The sequence below is a fragment of the Toxotes jaculatrix genome, chromosome 19, assembly GCF_017976425.1.
Source record: "Toxotes jaculatrix isolate fToxJac2 chromosome 19, fToxJac2.pri, whole genome shotgun sequence".
In the NCBI taxonomy this organism is placed as follows: domain Eukaryota; kingdom Metazoa; phylum Chordata; class Actinopteri; family Toxotidae; genus Toxotes; species Toxotes jaculatrix.
The window spans coordinates 11123026-11140930 of record NC_054412.1 but is presented as its reverse complement, the minus strand read 5'-3'; the positions used below and the strand labels follow the sequence as shown (position 1 = coordinate 11140930).

Sequence of the window (17905 nt, the reverse complement as noted above, 5' to 3'; positions counted from 1 at the left end):
GTGGTAACTGCCATATAGTTTCCTGAGCCATAGATTGTATCTGAACAGGTGTGGGAATTCACAAATTTAGGGTATGTTCCTCAGGGTAACATGATGATAAAACAAATATGATACCTATACCTTTCCAAAAATAGGCTGATGTCTGTACTTTTTAGGCTGATGGACACAGAAAAGGGAAATTAGTATATCTGTGTTAGTATTAATGCAAAGGTACAAATGCAAACGTGAATAAACAGGAGGCACGCAATAAATGTTAATGGGTATATAGAGAGTATTACACGGAATTTCGTTATTTTAGCTTGGTTCAGCTCAGACGCCCACACCTAGTCTATCGATGACTGTTTATGTGTTATCAAAAGGGGGTTGAACCTCTTCAGTTTGAGTGCTCCTGTTTTATTTACCGTGCCATCTCAACACCCCCCCAACTCGGTAGACTAAACCAGTGCAGGTAAATGAGAGGCAGCTTAATAGCTACATAGGAAAATTATCCACCATTTACGATTATTTCACACATTTCTTTTCTCTCTCTCTCCCCTCAAACTTGCGCCCTTGAGGACGTTACAACTCCTGCCCAAAATCTCCGGACACCGCTGGGAAGGAGAATCTGCGGCTTCGTTTCCCGCCTCGCGCGGTTCTCCAGACCAGCCCGCGCGGCACTCGCCCGCTACCGTGCCGCATCTGCAGGGGTGGACCCCGGACGGATCCAGGCCCAGAGTCCCCCCACCCACTCAACCACCCACGGTGTTTCCGCTACATTCACCGGCTCACGGTCTCTTCGAAAGCAGCCCGCTGTGGACGAATGGATTCTCGCCGCTGAATCAACACCACCGACGTAGGTAAAGACACGAACTTAGAGGCATTCCCTTATCTCCCTTATTATCCCTTATTACATGTCAATGATTATAATTAATTGTAGGCTATTAATATACTACAGTGTTGTACTTGCATAACCTACATCAAGGTCACAAACTCCCTTCAGTCTCTATACAAGTCTGTTGAATAGATGCCATATGCTGTTTGTTAATGTCACTGCATGTTTCTAAGCACTAAATATTCTATATAGGAGCATAAAGGACTTAGGTCTTAAATTTTTAAAATGTATTTTATCTCCTTGTGATATTGCAAGAGTGTCTTTTTCACTATCATGGTAGAGCTTTAATTAATTATTTAGACCAAAGTCAGTATTTTCTTATGACACCAGAAAAGTTGCTTGCAGTGGGCAGCAGGCTCTTCATATCTTCTTATTTGCATAAAGAATGCAGACAAGTGCAAACTGTGTTTTTTAAGATAGTAACAGAGAGAACCCTTAGGGGAAAGGTGCACCCAAGGGAGTTGGACCTCTCTGTGGGTCTATTTCTAGTCTGTCTGTCTGTCTTAACTAGATATAAAACACAACAGTAATATCTCTTCTTTTCTCTTCCATGGGCCTAAGTTTATGCTATAAATTTGAATATTCTGGCAGTTAAGAGTTGACTCTCAAAAAACTGGAGATAATTTGCTTGAGTGAACAATGCAAGCATGGAGTGATGCTAGTGGTGTGTATCTGTGCGCGTGTGTTGCTGCAATAGCCGAGGAATACCTGGAAAGCATGCAAATAGCCAAGAACACAACAAACAGCTATCATTCTGCTTTCATTATCAGCGGGAACATCTTGGTCTTTGACTTTGGGCTTGAAGCCAGGGCAGTGGAGGTCAGTGGATTCAAATTAACCTTACAGAAAACATCTCCTTTTTATTTGCTTTTATCAAAATATTTTACTCTGGAATCAAAAATGCTGCATGGCAATGCAGATACTAGAGCTAAAACCAAGGCCTGAGACCACTGTTCATAGCAGGGCAGAGTTTGTAACCCGCTGTGAGCTGTCTTTTTAGCCACTGTCATCACGGGATGGTTCAGACGGTGCTGCACATGACTGCAGTATTGGTGAAGGTAACTAATTACAGGTGTAAAGCCAGAAAGTCTAACTAAGTAAATGTAAATCTATTTACTCTGCTGCTTAATTTTAATGAAATAGTGTACTGGAAAGACATGACATATAGAGTCGCCTACAGCTGCTGTTACGGTACAACCACAAGGACATTCCACAGTTTGTTTCTAGCCTCTTTCCCCTTGTAAGGCAATGTTTTCTTTCTAATAAAGAAAAGATTGCAAAGGGAAATGGTTACAGGGTGGCACATTATTGGTCCTTTCACAATGACTGCATAAAATGAAGTGATGAGGCTTTTACACCAAACACACGAATACGGCATTGTGCAGGCAAAGGTCAGCGTTCACAATGAGAAAGCTGCTACATCTCTCCAAAACAAGTACTCAGTTGAAAGCTGAAATGAAAAATTTAAAGCAGGTTTTGTGCCTGACAAATTGTACTTTGGCCCCAAGATATGCTCTATGAAGGGTTTCTAAAGGCACACAAGGATGGATCTTTTGATTTTGGGAGAAAGGAAAAATGATAAGTTAACCAAAAACCAAAATTAGTCAGCAACAGTATTAATTTTGATAATCATTTAAGGCATGTTTTTAAAAGAAAATGCTCAAAATTTCCTATTTCCAGCTTTTAAAATGTAAATTTTCCTCTGATTGTTTTAGTCCTCTGAGACTGTAAGTAGAAAATATTTTGCTGTGGGAAATTGCATTGGGCATTTTGTACCCTTTTCACACATGTTCACAGACCAAACTAAGTGATTATGCATCCATTCATTCATCCCTAAATCCAGTAATTATATAACTGTACACTGATTAAACCAGGACTTCTTGGCAAAAGACTTGCATGCCAATACTTTGTGTATACAATGTTTGGAAATGTGGTCCACGTTCTGATTTAAATGAAGCTCATAGCAGCCTGCAGACAAATGATAAAGCTGTGCCTTTGATATTAAGGCCGGAGAGCACCTTTATTTATTTATTCCCATCTATCACGATTATTTACAATATATGTTTTTGGTGTGAAAGCCCAGTAAATGTAGTCTTCTCACCGTTAAATATATGTAAGTTATGTTATGTGTACTTCATTGTGGTGACGTGAATTTGCAGAACAAACGTCATATGAGTAGAGACAGTGTTATGCCTGTAAAGAACATGCAGAATGCACACCCTTCAAGGCGAAAACGAAAGTCATAAACCTGAGTTTCTTTCAAGTCTCTCAGGTGCTTTCTCTATCACTTCTTGTATCTGCCACAGCTTATGGGAATGAATAGCAGCTGTGTGTGTGCGTGTCTGTGTGTGTCTGTGCATGTTTGATTTTGTTAAAGAAATCTCTCCAGCAGTTACACTCCTGCACTCCTGGCAGGGCTCCAAGCCACAAGTGTTTTGGTAAAGTGGCAAGATAAAGTCATTTTCTGCTCTCATGGGACCCAGAGCCTTTAGATAGAAACAGAAGCATTCCCCCTGTGTGTGTGTGTCTGTGTCTGTGTCTGTGAATGTGTGTGTGTTGGATGGATTGCACTCTGTTTCATCAATTCTAACTTTTATCATTCATTCTGGTTGTTTCATGGTGCTTCAGATAGCTGCTGTGTGTGTGTGTGTGTTTGTGAGAGGAACCATTTTCTTTCATGTTTTTTTTTTTCAGGATCACTGTTTGATGTTTCTTATTTTTTTGGTAAACGTGAAATATTGGGGTTGAGGGCCGATTTTTTCATCTCCAGTCTGATCGAAACTGACAGTTCAGCACTGAGAAGAGTTTTATCCCCTCTTTACTCCTTTTTCTTATTGTCAACTTTTTTCCCCTGTCTTCTTTTCTTATATCTCTTTGACTTTTTATTAATTTACACATTTTTTTGACCATAAAAAAAAAAAAGCACTGGAGTGAATTTTTTTCCTGTGTGTATTTTGTTAATTCTAAGAAAGATAGTTCCTGAAATATTCAAATGTATTAAATCTGCATCTCATTCAAACAGAACATAATTTGAATATCCCCCCCTTGTCATTTTCTGTCACCATTTCCTTGTCATTTATTTTTATCTACCTATCTCAACCATAAGTCCAACTTCACAGTGTTGCTTTAGTATGGCTGTAGACTCTTGTTATCATTGATTTACACTGACATTAATATAATAGTAAAACACCTTCCAAGGCATAAAGATACCGTATAGGATATTGGTAAAATGTTTGAACAAACAAGTAAAGCCAATGATTTTGCAAAAACTATAGATTAAAAATAGTTGATTCTTTTTGTTGATGCAGCTTTTCATATATTTAGCTGAAGGAAACTACCCCACTCTCTAACCTCTCCTCACTGTTGCATTGCTTGAGGAAGACCAAGATTAATTACAGTGTGTTTATTTAGGAAACACGGTCGCTTCATTGTTTGCGGTTAAGTTTTAAATAAATGAATTTTTGGCAGAAGAGTAATTATGTTTTATGGGACTATCCTTCCCTCCTTGTCAAATAGTATTTACTGATAATCCATAAAGCTTTGGAATGAAGAAGTCTTTGTATAAACCATAGACTGCTTTTAATTAATATCATTTTTGTGAGGAGACAGAATGCTTCAGAGCTTGTGCTTAATCTCTAATGGTGGAACCCAAAATGTAACCGTCAAGTAGGCAAAATGAGCTATAAAATTGCAAGCATTATTCACCCTAAGCCTGAAGATGGTAAATAAAGCCCTGGGTAAACTCTCAACAGTAATTATTACAGAAATAACAATCACCAAACAGAAAATAAGATCAGCTTGCAGAGCAGGGTAACAGGGTGATAATGTGAACATTTCTGTCAGCTCTAACAAGTTTCACAGCTTCCTTCTTTCTCGTCTTCACTCTCCTTTGTTCCATCCAGTATAGTGGAGATTTATATGAAGCTTAGTTAGTGAAAGTTAATCAGTAAATCCAGCGCCCTGGAGACCAAATTGCATTCACTTTACAGCACAATAGACACATTGTCCCCAATACTTTTATCATTAGTAATGCCATATTCTCCCATTAGCCTCCAGTTTATTTCTTTGACCTCTGAACACGCGGTGGTATAATTACACAATCCCCTCCCCCAGCTTCTTTTTGTCTTTTAATGCTCCTTCTACTCTCCCCATCTTTTTTCTATCTTTCTTTCTCCCTTTTTGCCTGTCTGCCTGCTTTCTACCATTGTCACATTCATTTTACCTTTGAAAGATCTGAAATTAATTTCTAAAAGATGTGATTAATGTTGAGAAATGGAGTACTTTGTTATGAGTGAAGGGTGATTTATAGAATTCAAATTCATTAGCAAATGTGCATACACTTACTTTTGACAGCAGGCCTATAGACCTGTGCAGCATGCTTTTTTACACATATATGATTTGATGTACAGTATATGGCTGTTGTTGAGCATTTTCTCTCTTATTCTCCAGTGTGATGTATGTAACCCTACGCTAGCAGGGTGCGAGGGCATGAGACTGCGAGGAGGGCGGGACTTCAACCTTGACTCCCAAGTGGAACTGACCCCTTCTCCGCCGCCTGTTGCCTGGTTACCCGGCGTCCTCAGCAAGGGTGTCCGTCTTCGTCTGCGTCTGGATCGACGTGACAACCGGGGACGAGGCTGTTGGCACCTGGTTGACTTGGAGGCGGAGTCAGAGCCAGCTGGGCGAGGACTGAGAAGCCAGGCACCTGACACCTGTGCACAAAGTAAGAAGTGATTCTAAAAAGTGAATCTCAGCGCTTTATTTTGAAGGCAGTTTGGCAATACACTTTTTTATATCTTGTATGTAGTTTGTTGTAAGTTTGGTGCAAATGGGTTCAGTACTTTTTTGTAATCCTGCTGGAAAATTAACAAATCAGCAAGCAAACAAACCAACAAACATGGGTGAAAACAACCTCTTAGGCAGAGGTAACTACAGCTGTCACATAAATGTAGTGGAGTATAAAGCATAAAGCAGCAGATAATGGAAATACTAAAGTGAATTACCTTTTACTCAAAATTGAAAACTGAAGCACAGTACTTGAATAAATGTACCACCACAGTTTAACATCATTAAGACTACTTAAAAAGCCTAATTTCAAACATGTGCAGCCTATTTAAACATGTAGATGTGTGTGAGTGTCTGCAGAGGAGGCCATTTAAGTGTTCTTGGATGCCATTTTTCAAATTTCCCCATTTTCTCCCTCTGACAGAAGCTGATGAAAAGAGCAATACTCTTCACCTTCCCTTTCTTCTGGAGAGTGTTGTGTTATGAAGGGTCTCAGTGGAGATAAGGAGGGGCAGATTGTGTGTGTGTGTGTGTGTGTGTGTGCCTATTTAATACACACATTGCTGTTTATGTGTTTATTTATTCCCACCTTATCACATGACTCTGGCGCAGGATCCGATTTCACTGTCTGTTACCATGGTGACGCCCTGCCTGAGCTGTAAATAAATTCAGGGGGGTTGTTACATTGTTACATTGATTAGAAAACACACGCACACACGCATGCACGCACGCACACACGCATAAACGTACACAGTCACTAATCTATTCTGCAAGCAGGCAAGGGTATATAGTTACTGGTTAAAACGCAGGTATTTTATGCATGCATTTTGATGTGTGTGTGTGTTTGTGTGTGACAGTGTTTATACTATTTGTTTGTGTGTGTAGGTGTGCAGTTTAGAGAGGCATTAGCATAACTCACTTCATTGCAGTTTCCCCTCTGCATAAGTGAAAACAGATACAAATCTCCATCCCCCTGAAGCTAGTGATTAAGTTATGCTAATCATTGCTGATCATTGCTGCATTACTGTGGCCATAACGCCATGGCTCCAACAGCTTTCAAATGCCTTCCTCTTACGTTCGGCTTCCAACAGGAGACAATATCCCTTAGTTGGAAAATAGTATTGGGCGTAGGGGTTCACTGATCGCTTAATTGCTTAATTAGCCAGAAACAAATGAGGCTCCTGTCCCAAATGTGTTGTGTTAGGGTGCGGTGCTGTGGTGCAGAGCTTTCCCCTTGCCTGCAAAAACAAATGGTGTTGTCTTATATTGTCAGTCAGTGTTAATGGTCCCCCGCCCCTATCCAATTTTTTTTAAGTAAAAGATGATTATCTGTCCTCTCTCAGCATGTCTCCGTCTGTAATGTGATGCACCGTAATGGGACAGGACTGATTGAGGAGGGACATCAGGATTAATCTCACTGTGTAATTACTTTTATGATTTATGGGTCCCTTCCCTTCCCTCACACACATACACACACAGGCCTCCTACTATCACGGTCACTGCAGATTAAGTGTGTAAATGTGTGCCAGCACTCAGTATCATAGCCTTATTGTCCTGATCTGGCTGTTTATTGTCCCTTTGGTTTTTTTTAATCATGCACAGGCTTCTACCAATGAAACAATACAATTTGCCCGGCCTGTCACATTCAGTGTTAAAACATCTTGTGAGCGACGTCTTTACAGCCGACTCCTGACAAATCTCTTTACATGCTGGCAGCGGCAGTGCGTGCGAGCGAGGGCACACGGGCGTTTGTTCCTCCCTTTGAAAGGTTAACCTGATTTTGATTGAGTGTTAAAACCCACTAATGCAGCTTCGAATGGGAATCGGCATAGCAACCTGAGCGTAACTAATCGATATGTGGTCGCAAGGGGTAAAGCCTGAGTTGTACTCTACACTTGTAGCCTATAAGAGAACAGAAGCACTCTGGAGCCTGCTTTTGCTTTTAATACCTGCACCTCAGCAGGGAAATCACACACAACCTTGCCTTTGGCTGGGCTGTTTTTTCTTTCCATGTGTGTTTTTTTTCATTATAGATAAAACAAAAGCAGCATACATGAGCTGACACAAAGACAGAGGAAGTCTGTACATATAAGGAAGGCAGTGAGCTTTGACAGCAATATGATCTTTTATCACAAACAAAAGCAGCACAGTAATCCTGAAGGGCTTCTGCTTGAACCTTTTGATGTTTCCAAAAGAGCTGATCTCTCTACCTGTACAAGAAAAGCGTATATAAGAGTATTTAAAAGATTTTTACAAATTTAGATTTTTTTTAGACAGGACTCATTCATAGAACATGCTTCTTGAGCCACAATTTGAATTTCCTCAGAAATGGTTCCAGTACAAATTACTGTTTGTAACCCGTCCGCTTGTAGCGCAAAACACTGCACAGCTTGAATCCCTTGTCACTCGCTCTAAGTTTTTTTTTTTTTTGAAGACAGACAAAAAAAATCTGAGCTGCGGCAACTGTAATTACATTACAGTCCCACACAGCCACACACAGACACACACACACACAGACGTCGCTTTGAGCTCAGCACGTCTGCCGGCTGCCGCGGGATGTTAGAGGCGCGTTGCTATGACGACTGAAAGGGGACACAGAGGAAGGGGGTTAGGATAGAAGAGAATGGGAGGAGGGGGTTGTTTCGGAGGAAGGTGGTTGGAGATTGAGGAACAGAGAGAGAGAGAGAGAGAGAGAGGGAGAGAGAGTTGCCGGTGTCTTGAAAGTGTGTAGCAGCAGAGCACAGTAGAGGCAGACTGTTGGAGATCCATCAGGGGAATATCCAGAAACCTGCTGCTGGAGTGAAGTGTCACACAGACAGTGATTACCAGACGGCTGTGTGCATGGTAGGCAATGCTCAGAATGAGACATTTCTGCTCATCCTGCTTTTTCTCCGTGATTTGGTCTGAGGAAGAGAAAGAGGATGGTAGGGATCATGCATATTCACATGTTCTGTCTGTCTCTGTTCCTGTTTCTCCTATTTCTGCAATGGCAGAATATTTGTCATCACAGGAAGAGGATTTTATTCTATAATAGTTGCCAGTCTGTTTATATTGAAGTCAAGCCAGATGTGTATGTTATTTAGCCAACAGAAACAGAAGAATAATAGGTATAAGACAGCTAATTAGCACAACATCAACCTCTGTAAAAGCACAGCTTCATATTCAAGGGCTATGTCAGGTAAGGGATTGTGTTGCATGAATTAAATGAGAGTGAGAGAAAGAGGGATAGAGTGATTGAAACAGGGATGTATTGTGAAAGTCAGGGCCGTGTGGATGAATGGTACCTAGACAAGCACTTGAAACCACTGCTCTGTGTGTGTGTGTGTGTGTGTGTGTGTGTGTGTGTGTGTGTGTGTGTGTGTGTGTGTGTGTGTGTGTGTGTGTGTGTGTGTGTGTGTGCACTTGATTGATTGTTTGATTGTGTGGGTGTTGTGGATATATGTGCTTTGCTTTCACTTCCTCTGTGTGTGTGTGTGTGTGTGTGTGCATGGCTTTGTCTCTCTCTCTCTGTCTGTGCAGTAATGATATTTATTGCAATCTTTGCAGCTGGAGAGGGGGAGGGGTGTGTTACAGTGCAAGGCTTTATGTTGCTTTGTTTCTATTTCCTATAGTTTCTCTGCAGGCGTGTGTCTGTGTGTGTGTGTGTGGGGAGGGAGTAGTCTCACATGTACTTCTAAGTTTCCGCTCCAGTTTGGAGCAGAGGCAGTGGTGCACGCAGTCTAAAGCTGCCACTTCCTGTTACTTTCAATTTAATAATCTTTCTGTCTCTGTCAGGTCTGATGAGTACCCTTTCTGTCGGCTCCGAAATGCAGACTCCTGCTCTTGGCTCACAGTTTATCGCAGGGCCCCAGGGTAAGGTTCCTGGCAGAAAGAGAGGACGGCCTCCCGTCCGTAAGCTGGAGTTCCAGTGTCACTACGTAGAACCCCTCAAGGTCCCAAAGAAGAGAGGCAGGAAACCTGGATTTAAGGTTAGTCAATCATTGTTTTATTTTCATTTTAATCCTTGAAATTACTATTTCTTTACCATGAGAGTTAAACATTGTCTACACAGGCTGTGGTAGTGAAAGCAGCAGGAGCTTCAGTCCTCTCTCTGTATCTACAAAGGATACTATCAGTCATAGTATTGGGTTTAGGGTCACCCACACTGTGGCAGCACTCACAGCCCAACACCCAATCAATGTAGTCATGCAGGTAAAGATTATGCTTCACGGTTAGACACGTAAAGCGTGTTCTTTTGCGGGCACATTTGTTGGTAGACTTCTTTCAGCATCAACTGATCAGTGAAACAGTGTCAAACTGTCAGCATGAGTGTGCATTTTAGTGCTCATGCTCATAGATCCAGAGAAACATACAAAACAGTGATCTGCTCATCAAAACATTGCTCTATAGCAGCACTATTGGTAAAAACTCCACATAGCACCTTTAATTAAAAATAGAATTATTAGGACTGTTACTATGCTGTTACCAATACTGGTATTGAAACTGCTAATAGTAAAAGTGTTAGTACTGGTATGATTTTTACAAGTGGTGATGGTATTTGATTTGGTTTAGCATTTTACCTTTATTAAACAGCTTGCAGTGTAGATGGAAACATGAAATATCGGGGGAGAGAGAGAGCAGTGTCAAACCAGGGATGTGGTAACTGGCTCTGGTATTGGTATGTACTGTATAATTGGTACGGCACTGATATTTGTTGTGATAATACTGTGAATAGTGGAATTGGTTTTACTACCACCAGTGCCTTTTTGAGACCTTTCATATTGCTTTAAATTCTGATCTTTCCTCTAGTCGTATATAGTATATGTATTTTAGCCTTAGCTGTGTTTGCTAACATTGCAAGTTCTTGCAAACCCACTAGCCAAACTTAAAACTGCTATCCACTAGTAGTTATGACCTAATAATTTTCATCAATCCAGTGTGTTGTTTTCTGAAGTATAATTAGAATTACAGCTGTACAAGAACATCACCGATTTGTGTGTGTGTGTGTGTGTCTGTAGCTGAAGCCCAGGATGGTGATGTCCCCACTGGCCAACTCTCCTCCCAACAGCACACCAGAACCTGAGATGGGCTCCATCCCACAGGACGCTGCCATCGTCCCCCACTCTGCCACACCACAGGTCCTAACAGGTAACACCACACAAAGACACACACAGTTATCTTAACCTTCATAACCTTTTCTATCTAGTAAAATGGTCATAAATTTTAACAGATCTGTACAGAGGGATAGAGGGATATGATGTTGGAAAAGCAAGGGCTTGACTCAGGTTAAAAGGTCAAATGTTTTTTTTAAGCTTGAGACCTGGGGCGCTTCAGTATGAGGAAATTGGTTTTAATATTTTTACAGTTACTTAATACTCACAGCCTGACTTGGTGGTGTGACTTTGTGGTATGACAAGGGCTCTCCGTTCCTGTCTTCTGTTTTTGTATGTTCTGTTTTTCATCCTTGCTCTGACTGTGACTTAAATTTTCTAAATACACTTGTCTTTTACAAGTATCAGTGTGGTTTCTTTCTTCTTTGTTCTCCAAATACACCAATCACTTGTTTTCTGTGAGGAGATATGCTTTCAGATGTAAAACACTGACTCTTATGCATGTCTGCATGTTGAATCAAAAACAGCACTGGTGTCTGTGTGTATGTTTACATGCTTCAAAATGAGAAATACATGCCTTCGAACATAACCCAAACATATCATCTTACATATTCTCTTTCAGTCTTACTACTTAGCTTTCCTCTCCTGCTTTGCCTCTGGAGAAAGTCAGACATTTTTTAAATCTTTCTCACACAAAAAAAAATGCATTTCATATGTACATTCTCTATGTCTTGCTCTCTTTTTTCTTTCCTTTTCCCCCCACAGCCTGACCTGCTCTGAATAAGCAAATATTTAAAGATTGCCTTTAGTGTATTTGAGGTGGGAATGGGAATCTCATGTGTCAAGGACCAGCGGTTTGCTCTTTGTTCTTGCAAATCATGAAACGTGTTTGATGTCACACTGTAGACATACAGCAGCAAAGCATGCGCACACACATACATGTGCACACACACTAAAACCAGTTTTCTCCCTATGGTGCCAACCAGACAGATATGTAAATTGCTTCTCTGGTGAAATGGAGAAGGATTTCAAAAACAGTCCCTGTATTTTAGAGGTAATATTTGGGATACTGTTGAAGCTGCACACAGTCCCTTTCAAATACCCATAATTGTGTTATATTATTTTTTTACATTAATTTTGTGGTATTTTGCCATAATTTATGTGTATTTACATGGTTTGTTTAAGGACATTTGAGATATTGGAATCGAAAGATGTAAGAAATGTGCTTGTTCTTAGATGTACCAGAACAGAGATTGTGTTTATATTTAAAATTTGCCAATAAGCATATATGTATCTTGAGTATTAAAATATTAAGCAATTACTGTAGGACACAGAGGCAGTTCTATACTTTGTGTATCTATGTGTGTCAGTATGTAAGCCTTCAAAATCACAAGCACAGATCTTATCACATAATTGATTTTTTCAGAGGACAATAAAATAAATCTAACCTTTGTGCAGCCACAATGTTGAGGTAATTCAGAATCATCTCAATGGAGTGTTTCCATCTTATAAATCTGTCATCAGGTAAATCCATGACTGCCTAGCTCTGGCATAACCGGCAGGCCTCTACATTACTGACAAGCTGAAAAACAGTTGGCACAAAGGGAGCAGATTCAGAGGAATTAGTAACAGACTGAGGGGGCTTTAGCATAGCTTACCCACAGATTAGATATGTATTTATTACTCAGTATTTCAAGGACATGAAAAATGTAACTGCTATCTAATGTAGCATTGAAGTTTGCCGACATTATATTGGTATGAAAGCAAGATAAAATGTTCATATTTAAACAGATAGTAGGCTCCTCACAAATTTTTGATAGACATCTGTTGTACAAAGCTGTCGTTGGTGGATGCCATTAGTTTTGCAGGTACTTGGTCTTAAACCAAAGTATTAGACTGAAATGCTGACCTGAAGAATGGCACTACATGAAAAGTCAGGCAACTACCAAAGTAATTACAGTTACTCAAGAGGAACATGGCTATGTCTACTAGATTTCATCAATAGTTGTTGATAGATTTTGCTTAAAGGGGGAAGTCACCAAAGTCATTAGGATCCATCCTCTGAGGACCATGTACAAAATTTTGTACCAGTGTTGAGATATTTCACAGGATAAGAGAAACCTTTGACCTGCTGACAGACTGACATTTCCATAGTAACAAAGGTATTTTCTGCATGGGCTTGGCTTCAATGATGCTACTTCCTGTTGTTCCTCCTTCAGCAGAGACACCAATGCTGGGTGACTTCTTATGCGAGCCACCGGTGGACTCCAAGCGCTACGCTGTCGACCCCAGTGACTCCGCCTTCAACCTCATGACATCACAGTACCCAACAAAGCACTCTTATGGTTATCGTGGCAGCAGTTGTTCTACTCCGATGGGTGTGTGCAGACAAGCATCAAGCCCAGGGAGCTTCCAGGATGGAAACAGAAATGGTGTGGCTGTGTGTTAGCGTCTGATGTACTTTTGCCAACAATACAAGTGCACAAGTGTTATACCACAAAAATCACACATTAAATAAACACATTAAACACAAAACCAAAGGTAAATATCAAAGTTATGTAATCAGCCAGAAATATTTGGAAGTGCTGTGACTTTACTGATTCCCTTTGTTTGCATGAGTGGCATACAGCTATGCTAATGCTGCAAAGACTTTAGGTCTGTGACTGGAGTCTCTGGTGGGTTGCCTGGCAACCTCAAGGTAAAGAGAAAATGCCAGGAAGTCACTGAGCCCAGCCAAGAAGTAGTCAGGCAATTAACACTCTGTAAAACTACAAATTGTCATTTGTACACATTGGTTTTTGAACAAAATAACAAGATAACACGTGTTAATTAGTGAGCTTTAGAGGTGCTGGCGGGAGTATTATGTTGCCTTCAGACAGAGCCAGGTGCCCCCCCCCCCGGGTTTCCAGTCTTTGTGCAAAGCTATGCTAATACTTTCCCAGGTCTAGCTTCATATTAAACAGACATGAAAGTTGTATCAATGTTCTCATCTAACTCTCCGCAAGAAAGCAAATAAAGTCTTTTGGATCCTCATAATTTTAAGCATTTGAGCATAAAACCTTCACTTTGATTTTCTCTCTGTGCTACATAGGGTACATCCCAATGCCTGACTCTGGAGAATGCAAACGACCTGCTGGCAAGGACCCTTCCAGCTGGGGTGTGGAGGAGGTGGTGTGGTTTATCAAAGATGCTGATCCCCAAGCTCTGGGACCTTATGCTGATGCCTTCAGGAAGCACGTCAGTCCAGACTACTTTATATAGTAGCCCATGAGCATTGACTGATACTAATAATACAAGATGTATTGGAACAGTTCTGTTGTTCGAGTAAAGTTAACCATGCTAACAAGTAAAATACATGTTATATTGTAGATCCTATCGGTAACGTGGCTCTGTGATGTTTTTCAGGAGATCGATGGAGATGCTCTGCTCCTGCTGAAAAGTGAGATGATGATGAAGTATCTGGGACTAAAGCTGGGCCCTGCACTCAAACTCTGTTACCACATCGACAGGCTTAAACAGAATCGGTTGTGATTTTTCTGCAGAGGAGCCAAACCCCTGATCACTGTTCACTAAAACTGAACCAGTGCTGATTCTCTCAGACTTTCTCAGCCATCAGCAATACATCATGAGCGCCTTTGGATTTGGATTACGTACTTGACGGCTTTTATTGCCTCGACAAATTGGACATGTTGACTGTACATATTAAGACTGTTTACAGTTGAAACTGTTATTTCATTCTCATATTTGTTTACTGGATATCTGAATGGCTTTGGATTGTAAAGAGTTCGGCTCGATACAGATGGCAGCTGCTGTAAATTGAAATGTGACCTGTAATAACTTAACTATGTCAAATGTTCAGCAGCATAGATTTGTGCAGATCGTAATCATGGACACTGTATCCAACACCTCTGAAGACCTACAAAGACAGGGATCTTTACAGACTTATATGGTGCTTTACCTCAGAATCATATTTAATCTTAAAAAAGTCTTGCTGCTGTCTTTTAATATAATCTGCTTTGTTCCAGACTTATGCTGATGTTTATGCAGGTAATTCTCAAAGTCCTCGTTCAGTTGATATTGAATTCTTTTGGCTGTGAAAAGCAGCTAGTGCAAGCTACTATTTAAAAAAAAAAGTCCCCAAAAATCAAGAACAGAGCGGCACTTTTACTGATCCGTTTTGGGGCACAACCATCAAGCCTAAAAGATGTGTCAGCTGACAAAGTTTTGTACGTCAGAGATCCTTAGATCTTGACATTGAAAGACGTAAAACTGCAGTAGAAACAACTGATATATCTCACCCCCAAGAAAAGTGATTGGAACATTTTTACCACAAACCACAGCTCAGTGTAGCCATGAGGTATTTCACTAAGCAGAGGTGCTTGATATCACACTGTTTTTATTAACATGACAGGAAGAAAAGGAGACACAGACAGACTCTTGGGGATTTTTTATCATTTTCTCACAAACTGAATATCATGGTACACTCACCAGTTTTAAAATAACAATACTGAGTTACGGGCCACTTTGCAACCTTCCTAGTGTTTCAGAAAGTTGCAAAATGGTGGACAGCAAACCCATACAACCTGGTGCTTACTCAGACACTTAATGCCACTACAGCCACAACACTGAATCACTCTTAATCACACTTCTCGTACACTTCATGTGACTTCCACATAAAGCTACAGTTTACATTCTTCTCATGCAATACCTCTACTGGCATTCTGACTATAATCTCCTCTAAGTCGTGTTTTGTTCTGCCAAATGATAAAGCAGTATTTTATCTCTAAACTTAAAAAGTGACAAACTATTAAGTAAAATGTCTTGAGCATTAATAATGATAATTTTTGAAGCCACCAAATGCAGTTTTGTGATTTGACATTGTACAAACAACCTGTAAACACATTAATGATCAATCTCATGTAGTATTTGCAGGTTGAACACAACGCTTTTTTAAAAAACTTTCTGTACAGTACTCATTACTCACTTTGGTATTTGTGTTTTATAAGTTTTGCTTAAATTCGTTAAAGTCTGTTTGCCAAAAACAGACTGTGTGAAGTACAGCACGTATGTCTATGTATGAATTCTTTCTATATTTCATGACTGTCTTCAGCCCTAGTGAGCTATGGGCTTTATTAAACTTTCATTTTTTTTTTTTTTTAGAATAAATTGATTGCTAGGAAGTGATTTGCAAGAAATGGGGGAAGTGAATTGCGCAAGAGCTGTGTCCTCCAACTGAAGTTTTTTCAAAAGTTTTCAACAAGTTTTTATCATACCTGTGACCCATATTAAATAAATTTTACTCCCTATTGACCTTCCTTCCTTTTTACATTATTATTATTATTTTTACATTTTCATAAAGCACACTTTTTCCAGGCAAAATAAACATGCTTTTTTTTTTTTCAATGAACTCTGGCTACATTAGAATTTGTATCTTCTGTCAATGGAAAAAGGTTATAAAAGGGTCCAAATTATTATTATTATTATTATTATTGGTTTTAATAATAATAGTTGTTGTTGTTATCTGTATTATTCTTAGTAGTAGTAGTGTAGTAGTAGTGGTAGTATTATTAGTAGTTTAGTGGGTGAACTGAAAAGAGTTTCAATGGTTTCCGGGACCTTTATTTCGAAAACCGCGAGATTAACGTTGCTGTAGTATCGCGTGGTTACAGGCGATTCACTTCCTGTATCAGTATAGCAAAGAATTTCATGCGGCTTACACAAATGTGTGCATCTGTCAGCCAGAGGTGAACATGGCAGACTTCTCGGAGAGGACGCTACAAGTTGCCGTCGTGGTTTCTTTCGCCGCCGGCTTCGTGGCGGGCTGGCAGGCCAACAGAATGAGGAGGAAATTTCTGGACTGGAGGAAGAAACGACTGCAAGATAAACTGTCAGAAACACAGAAGAAGCTGGATTTGGCTTGAAAGGTGAGTTGGAATTTGTTTAGCTGCTTTGGGAAATGAGAGTAACTTAGGCCTGTGATCCTTTGGGGAGTCTGTAGCTGCATAAGTAGAGGTAAAAACTTTCTCAAACAGGTTTATTAGTTTATTTGTTTGTCCTGTCGTCATTTCCATTATGAACAGTGTCTAATCATTGGATTGTCCTTTACAAACCAGGGGACTTTGGGACTTTTCAATTTGGTGAATGCTAAAGCTGCTGGATCCTGGATGTGCTACAGTCTGTCACTGTGGAGCAGAAACTTCATCATGACCGACCTGTGTCCTGCACTACCTGCTTTTCCTACCACACCTTTTAAACCAAGATTGGACTTGTATTTAGGTGACACAACCTTTACCTGCATTCAGAAGCTTCTTGTCTGCCCTCAGACACTAATGTGGAAGAACATGGGAACTTTGTCTTTGGTGTTCTTTTGTCTCAGTGGGTCTCAGTCTCTGTCTGCTTCATATGTGGTAAAATAAATTATTGTGTTTTCATGTTTATCTTGCTTTGTTGTTGTCATTTTTTTTTTAAATTTGGAAAGCCAGTACTCCACATTGAGGTTACAGCTTTCAGGGTTACAGGCTCCCTCATGTGATGTCTCTTGTCACTGTTGCATTTTACATCCACATCACTGCCACACATTTGAGTTGATCCAACAGTGACATGGACAATAGAGTTTAAAATGTATGAAATCAAGTAGGGATGCACCGATACCACAGTTTTTCAATCCGATTACAAGTACAAGTACTTACATTTGAGTACTTGCCGATACCGAGTGCCGATATGTGTACTTATTAATGCCATTACTCTTTGTACATTTACTTGAAAATGTGTTTTATTTTCATCAGATATTGTTCCATTCTCTGGCTGTAAGAAATTGCTGAGACTGACATTTGAACATTCCATTATATATGGTGAGAACTAAGTCTATTTTGAAAAAGTGAGGGGCAAGTTTTTTTTTAATGAAAAGCAGCTTCTCTGCATTATCAGCTGTTAGTCTGTTAGTTTCTCTTCGCGTAGTAAAATCCTTGTCAATCCACTATGCAGTTTAACTGATGAGGGGCACCAGGCTAACGCTGCTCGTCCAAATATCAGTGGTGAAGCTGAGGGCTGAAATGTCTTGCAACAGGCTGTGGATGTGCCTCTTCACAAAGTCGTGTAGCTTTGGCAACACTGTGACAGTGATGTGGTATCGGCTAGGAATCTCATACCTCGGCTCCAG

General features: G+C 40.2%; 2 protein-coding genes across 7 annotated transcripts; both read left to right on the top strand.

Moving 5' to 3' along the window:
* The first annotated feature begins 355 nt into the window (after positions 1–355).
* scml4 (Scm polycomb group protein like 4) lies at positions 356–16056 on the top strand. Of its 5 annotated transcripts, none has more exons than XM_041064013.1 (8): positions 356–448; positions 555–836; positions 5321–5594; positions 9431–9624; positions 10654–10783; positions 12966–13178; positions 13838–13983; positions 14152–16056. In XM_041064013.1, the coding sequence occupies exons 3-8, from the start codon at positions 5360–5362 to the stop codon at positions 14275–14277; spliced, it is 1044 nt and encodes a 347-aa protein (XP_040919947.1). In that variant the 5' UTR covers positions 356–448; positions 555–836; positions 5321–5359; the 3' UTR covers positions 14278–16056. The 5 variants fall into 5 exon arrangements, with proteins under 5 accessions (XP_040919947.1, XP_040919950.1, XP_040919948.1 ...); XM_041064016.1 differs by having other exon boundaries at positions 362–448; positions 555–832; positions 5349–5594; XM_041064014.1 differs by having other exon boundaries at positions 432–832.
* Positions 16057–16419: 363 nt separating this feature from the next.
* LOC121199672 (mitoregulin-like) lies at positions 16420–17181 on the top strand. 2 transcript variants are annotated; one of them, XM_041064554.1, is made up of 2 exons: positions 16420–16674; positions 16865–17181. In XM_041064554.1, exon 1 carries the CDS (start codon positions 16497–16499, stop codon positions 16665–16667), a length of 171 nt encoding a protein of 56 aa, XP_040920488.1. In that variant the 5' UTR covers positions 16420–16496; the 3' UTR covers positions 16668–16674; positions 16865–17181. The 2 variants fall into 2 exon arrangements, with proteins under 2 accessions (XP_040920488.1, XP_040920487.1); XM_041064553.1 differs by having other exon boundaries at positions 16425–16670; positions 16860–17181.
* The last annotated feature ends 724 nt before the right edge of the window (positions 17182–17905 follow it).